We start from the raw sequence: 7,027 nt of genomic DNA, 5'->3' as shown, positions 1-7,027 counted from the left end.
AAAGCGTACAAAAGCTTTGAAGAATTAAAGAGTGTAAAATAATTAAATTGCATTTGTGACCCATATATGTACACATGTTTGATTCTTTTTTGTTTTATCTAATTTCATGATATTACGCAATTTTGATTAATTTCTTTGTTATCGATTTTTTTGGAAGTGGGGTTAATTGTTCAGGATATCTTAAGCTATATCAAAAGGTCACAACCTAAGCCAGCCCATAAAATCTATTAAAAGCATTTTAAAATCTCCGAAAAATATCAAGAACGACACAAAGAGTTCTCGGAATAGAAATAGCCAAAGATCTGATTCCAGGCCAGTATGGCTTTGGCTCCAAGTCAGATTAGATGAAATTTGACCTCAGACTGGTGTCAAGTCGGACTGTGAAAAAATTTTACGTTATAATCCTTCCGAGTGTTCATTATGACACCTCTGAGTCACCAACTTAGCGGTAAGACAAAATGTAGCCCTGAAGATCCTGACGACGACTGCTTTCTATTCATTTTGACAGCAAAAAATGCAGTTTCTCCTTATTACCTTACGGATATGCTAGCTAACCCCTTAACAATGTCAAGCATTTCGCATACCTTTCTATTATTTAATTGATTGATTGATTAATGCAGCACATTAACTTAGATTTAAAAGAAAATAATATCCATACGCGCAATGAAACAGTTATCGCGATATCAATGTGCTTAATTTATTTTTACTAAAAAGAAATAATGCTTAATAATCCACACTACGAGCCTCTTTCGGAATTGATAACAATTGTCTATAAATTAGGCAAAAAATTTGAAAAAATCCTCAGTTTTGTTTTAAAAAATGTTTCGATTACTCTTGATTGCAGCAATATTTTCATTGGGAGTATGTGCTACTGTGGGTAAGCAGATCTATCTAGGAATAACGGCCGCGGCTTGCTTCTGAATGGACCACAAAATTCTCTAATAATTAATTTACCAGCAGATGACTCTGAAAGTCGAATTCTCGGTTCCACAAGTCCAGCATCGATGCGTCAGTTCCAGCACATAGCATCACTTCGTCGCGCTGGAACAAATCAGGTTCATTTGGCTGGAGGAGTTATGATAGGCGAGAATTGGGTTTTAAGTGCTTCATCAGTTGCATCATTATTCTTAACAACACCGACACAACTACTTATTGCCTTTGGAGTTATTAATGTTCCTACACTTGTCGCTCCGGGTTTCACTCATGTTGCTCAAGAGATCGTACTTAATGATGGGTAAAGATGAATTTTGGATGTTATTAATCTATTGTTAAATAATTTTTTTAAAGGCTTGCATTAATTCGGATTCTAACTGTGACATGCAACGCTGCTCGATTTGGAATGGTATCAGCAATTTTCATGGATCATGTAGTTCAACCAAATGTTATATCACATGCTTTAGTAAGAATTTTTCACACTTTTTTTGTGCATCAATACATTAATCTTCTATTTTAAAGGTGGCTGGATGGGGTCTTACTGATGCAGGAGCCACCACAGCGTTGAGGTTTAGATATGTCCTTACTGTTCATAGTTGTGCTAACGAAACATCCCTGTGTACAACTAATACGCTTTGTTCAGCTGATGTTGGTGGCCCATTGGTCACCGCATCTGGATTGATTGGAATTGCAACATCAGCAACTTGTGGTGGAATAGTAAGGCTTAAAAAATATTAAATTGTGTCTGGTTTTAGCTAAAAAAAATATTCGATCTCTAATAGGACACGTATGCTCGAATTTCGTATTACCGTATGTGGATTCATGTGGTTACTGGGATATAAAGGATGACAATGAGGAAACTATGTTAAGTTCTTTTAAATCCATACTTAAAATAAAATAAATTAATTAATTTATACTAATTCTTAATTGTGTTTTTCTCTAATTTGTCTGATATGGAATCAAAATTTTTGTGATCCAAGGAATGCTTAACCTACGACTCAATCCGAATTGCCCAAAATTGTAAATCATCCAAAATATGGTTTCAAGCCGGCGTGAGCCTAACTTAGTGGCGGATACAAGTTTAAAGCCAACTAGTTTTGCCAGCCTAGTGCTAAATTTTGAATCGATTAGCTTGTGCTATTCAGTGCCTTTGCTGCAAACTAAGAATCAGTCTTAATATTAATAATCAACAATATCAATTTTTGTGGAATTAGGGAAAGCTCCATAAAACTGCCATTAATCGTAGATTCCTCCATATGTCAACATTGCGTCAAGTTGTCCACTCAGTTTATCTATAAAAACTACAGTAAAACCTCAAATCCACCAAAAAAGTTCCCTCAAACCTTAAACAGCATCCATTAAAATCTGTCTATCAATTCCATTTACCTACTTTTAATATCCTCTTATATAAATTTAATGTAAGTAATACATGCAATTGAGTAATACACAAAAGATGTTAGCGTATAAAAAACAAATAAAAATCGAGCTTCAACTCAACCGAAGTAAAAATAATGTTTGCGTATGTGCAAATGCGGAAGGTAACAAAAAAAAATAAGGAAATAAAAATCTCCTGAAGCGAATTAATTGCAAATATTGGGATGGAAGTGTATCTAAAATTGTAGATATTTATGATCGTAAATGGAAATTCCCATTGGAAGTATTCTCAAACATAAAAACAGCAGCAAGTAAAAATCTGTGGGGAAGTTCACTCGAATATGTCGAGTTTTATTATCATCCTTGAAGTTTTATTTGAGTTAAAATAGTAAGGATTGTGAGGATTTGAGGGATGAGGAAGCGCATCTTGCCAGTTTAGGTACGGTGCTGCCTAAAGTGTCAATTTGGCTGCTGTATGGATATCATTTCAATTTATGCCAATGTAAAACGACTCAAAATACCTAAAAAACCATCAAAATGAAGCAGCATGCCTTCCAAACATCCAGTCATCCACCCAGCCATCCAAACACCCAAAACACCAAACTTCCTCCAACAAAAAATCACCGCCAAACTTTTTCTTATTGTTCATTTACGATTTTTTCATTCATTACTTTCTTTGCCTTCTTTCTTATTTTCCGGTTTACTTGTGGCTTCAAATGAATGAAATTGATGGCAATAGCACTTGCCGAAAGTGAAAAATTCATTTTGGAAATGGAATCATTGTCGATTTTTTCTTTCCTCATTTCTTTTTCCTTACAATTCGTTTGCGTTCAATCTCATTGCGATAATTTATTGTTATTTTCGATTGTGAATGCGGGACGTCAAATGGAACAATCGAGGAAAAAGGAGAATTTGAGGGGTTCGAATGTATATTTGATATGAGAGTTGCTTTTGTGTGTATTTGGAGCAAGAGGTTAGGGGTTCTTGGGGAATTGGTTATTGTCAGGAAATGGTCGGTCTCTGGTATTTAAGAATATCAACTCTATCATACAAGAATATGCACAATGAGCATCTTACGGTACCTAGTGAGCATGCTCTTTGGAAACGTAAAATGCTCATTGAGCATATTCGTGTATGGTAGGGCAAGGATTGGTCTCAAAATTCAAATTTAAACGTAAAATCTGATTATTTAGTGAGCAGAGTGTAATCTGGGGTATCGAGCAATATAAAAGCAAAACTGCCATTGCGAGAGTAAGGCTTTTGTGGCCGAATGGTTAGGTAACAGGCCGAATATCTGTGTCTCTTTATTATGAGTCTGTGTGTTCGATTCCTACCAGATATCGATCTCTCACTCATTATAAAGAGTGTTTTCTAGTATCTCTAGTTGTAGGAACTAGGCAGTAAGTTGTCCTAGTGCCAAGGGTCTAGTTCTAAAGACTGCGACAGTTGTCTTAAGTTGTTCTAAGAATAAGACGTCAATCTAGTCGAACTCGTAGAGCTAAGACGACTAGATTTAGTACTTAAACCTAATCAACTAGTTCTTAAAACAAGACAACCGGAACTAGTCCATAATATTAGACATGTAGCTCCCTAGAGCACCGATACGATGACGTATAACCGGTAAGTCGTGAAATTGTCCTGACTGCATCGTAATGGCACTAGTGACCCATTTTAGTATGAGATATAAAATATGCTATTCGCCGTATTAAGCTTCTCGAGTATTCAGCACACAACCCATATTTAAACCCCTAAAATCGCCAACATGAGCTGCCAGATAAAAGCAACGAAAACGGAAAAAAAGGAAAAGAAAAAAAAGTTAATTTAACCGTAAGATCCATAAATGAATTAATGAAGTCTTTAGGAGAAATTAATGTTGTATGATATTTGAGAGGCTGATTCATGCTGGCACATTCCATTGAATAACTTTATTGATGATGAAATGAATACATAAAAATAAAACTACAGGCGGTGCCTTTTTCTTCAAGAGAATCATAAGTAGGAATAAAATAGAGGAAAAAACTTTTAAGAATTCACAGTTGGAGTAGCAAATGTTGGGCCATAAATCAATACTCAATTCGTGCACCTTATCGAAAAATTTTCTTTTGTGGGGAAACTTTTCTTATTCTTTTCTTTTTTGGATATAAAGCAGTTGAACATGAAAATAAAAAATCTAATTTAAAAAATGTTTTCCGTTCATTTCTTCTTCCTTAACTTTTATTTTTTGTTCCTCACTCAACCAAAACTATTGAGTAAATTTTATTCTTTTTTGAAAAATGACTTTGAGAATTTTCATTGTGGCAATATCAAGGGGTGGTGATGCTCGATGGGGAATCATAGTCGATGATACTAGATTGGGAATTGATTGAAAAATGGCAGTGATTTTAAACTTTATGTGATTTTTTGAAGGATGTCCTAATAGGCAAAAAACATGCATTCATGGTCTAAAAAAATTTAAAATAACCTTTTTCAGACCTTAAGGTCCATAGCTAGCGCGTTTATATGCGTTTCATGTTTACTTTCATGTTCTACGGTACCTAAAAGCGGTTTCTATGCCTGCTAGGAATGCTGAGATTGAAGTCACTTACTTGCCCAATGCTTTCATTAGCCACGACTATCGACCTTAATTTTTGGAAACAGAACATGATATAGTTAATTGGCAAGCTCAAACTAGAGATACAGTCATATTTAGACGCTATCTCCATAACAGAGACAATATATCACAATTGATGTGTTTGGACAGCAAAGTAGACAATGTAAGCTGCTTTGTTAGATCGATCTCAAGTGACGCTAGAGCTGAAAAGACATAAGGCATGGAAAGGGGGAGAAATAGTATCCCTGGGACGTCTTAGTTCTCAACTGGGGCCAAATTCAGTTAAATTCGGAATTAGGGTTCTAGAGTCGAACATGATAGTCCAAAGAAGCAGATATACATGGTTTTAGACAGACAAATTGAGAATATAAGCTTGGAAACTACAGAATATATTTTAAGGTATCCAGAATTTATGTGCATTTATGTGAATGTTAATTTTGAAGTATTTGTCAATTTATGATCTAGTCTAAGTATTTCCTGAACGATTACATCTTAAATCCCATTTTAAGCAATCAAAAGTGCTACTAGACATCCTCTAGTCAGATACATCTCTATTCAAATACTCCATACATCTAGTTCATCAGAATCATTCAATCCACTCCAAATCCAGCAACAATCCTTTCAATAATCCAAATCACCTTAAAACAATCCCACATTCAAGCCTTACAATCCAATTCAAAAGGTACCAAAGCATGTAAAACCCAAAAAAAGCATAAAACATATCAAACACATGCCAAACAAATTCATAAGATATGCTTCAACGCTTATTGATTAAGCAGTATCAATATCATCAGACTTGATATGAACGAAAAAAAGAGAGGATATAATCGAACATGTTGCTTTAGGCTAGTATTTTTGATGCGAAATGAAAACAATATGTATGTAGCATCAGGATGTATCAATAATGTATCATATTCCATCATGATTGTGTACATTTTTAGTCGAATGTATATCCAAAAAATCATATTACAGTAATTTTGTAAATAAAAATTCTATGGAGGTGCAGGAACAAAATTATGATGCGTAGGTTGAGATAAGGATTGTTGAAAATTTGATTGGATGTGTTGAGATACACAGAAGGCATCAGTAATGTAAACTGATTTTATGGTGATGGCATGATGCCTTCTAGTTGTTGCAAATGAGTCATGCAGGAGTTTTAATGTGCAGATGCCTTATTGGTGTCTACAACCGTGTCATTTATGACGGCAAGCAGTAGAAGGAGCCATCAGCGGAAGGGATCATCTGCGGAAGGAGAACTGGTAAGCGGCAAAACACGGATTTGACCAAATCTAGTTCATATTTGCTTAAATAAGTGAAAAACCAAACCAAGACGTCGATATAGTAGAAATTGCAACATGACATGCTCGTAATGCAGCGTGCAACGTGACATCGTCGTTAAATCAGCTGCTGGTGATGTTTGGGACAGAATTCTCATAGTAAGTCGACCTGACACTAGCCCAAATGGCACACGACATGAAAAAATCGGAAATTAGAGTCTCCAAGCCAGTGTGACTCTAGCTTCGATTCAGATTCAACAAAATCTGGTTCCTTGCTGGTCGAGTACACAATTTTCCGAATTTTATCTCACTATCTGCCTTTCGGATAGAGTTGTCAAGTAGCCATCCCTTGGAATTGTCACAAAATATTATATCCTCCTCACTCTCCTTATTCCTTTACAACAATGAACGGAAACGAAACTTTTTTTTTCTTCATCTACACTTCTTGTTCTTGCTGCTGAACAATCGAACCGAAAGAGAAACAAAAAAATAAAAAAAGTTAAAAGTATAAATTGAAGTTTATTGGAAGGGAAAAGGAACAGAAAGTCATTTTGTCACTGATTTTGGTCACAAATGCAAGTGAAAAATTGAACTTTTCCCTCAAAAAAAAATTGTGAAAAATTCTTTTCAATTGAGCACAGCTGTTCATTTTAAATAAATTTTCATCATCAGTCACTTTCGGTGACAAAATCAAATTTATTATTTTTATTGCCACACACACACAAAGTTGACGTGTCACTCTCACTTCGTCTACAATTCTTTATATTGTGTATATGAAGGGACAAAATTAATTTCGGAAGTATGATGAGAATCATGTCGGCAATCAATTTTTTTCATTTTCATATTTTTTTAT

The 7,027-nt window shown here is 35.0% G+C and overlaps 1 protein-coding gene across 1 annotated transcript; it reads left to right on the top strand.

The window, feature by feature from the left end:
• Nucleotides 1-801: 801 nt before the first annotated feature.
• On the top strand, nt 802-1,853 carry LOC139089084 (complement factor D-like). The gene is made up of 5 exons (XM_070638512.1): nt 802-877; nt 958-1,234; nt 1,288-1,399; nt 1,456-1,650; nt 1,716-1,853. The coding sequence occupies exons 1-5, from the start codon at nt 820-822 to the stop codon at nt 1,773-1,775; spliced, it is 702 nt and encodes a 233-aa protein (XP_070494613.1). The 5' UTR covers nt 802-819; the 3' UTR covers nt 1,776-1,853.
• The last annotated feature ends 5,174 nt before the right edge of the window (nt 1,854-7,027 follow it).

Source organism: Chironomus tepperi, unplaced genomic scaffold, assembly GCF_022539635.2.
Source record: "Chironomus tepperi strain 1889 unplaced genomic scaffold, CSIRO-AGI_Ctep_v1 contig_174, whole genome shotgun sequence".
NCBI lineage: Eukaryota > Metazoa > Arthropoda > Insecta > Diptera > Chironomidae > Chironomus > Chironomus tepperi.
The sequence above is the reverse complement of the archived record's forward strand: the minus strand, read 5'-3'. Positions and strand labels throughout refer to the sequence as shown.

What these genes read in the sequence shown, in the direction of transcription:
- LOC139089084 (XM_070638512.1), top strand. Translation starts at nt 820, where the DNA reads ATGTTTCGATTACTCTTGATTGCAGCAATATTTTCATTGGGAGTATGT. An exon ending in GGGAGTATGTGCTACTGTGG is followed by an intron (nt 878 to 957) that starts GTAAGCAGATCT and finishes TTAATTTACCAG; the next exon opens with CAGATGACTCTGAAAGTCGA. An exon ending in GAGATCGTACTTAATGATGG is followed by an intron (nt 1,235 to 1,287) that starts GTAAAGATGAAT and finishes ATTTTTTTAAAG; the next exon opens with GCTTGCATTAATTCGGATTC.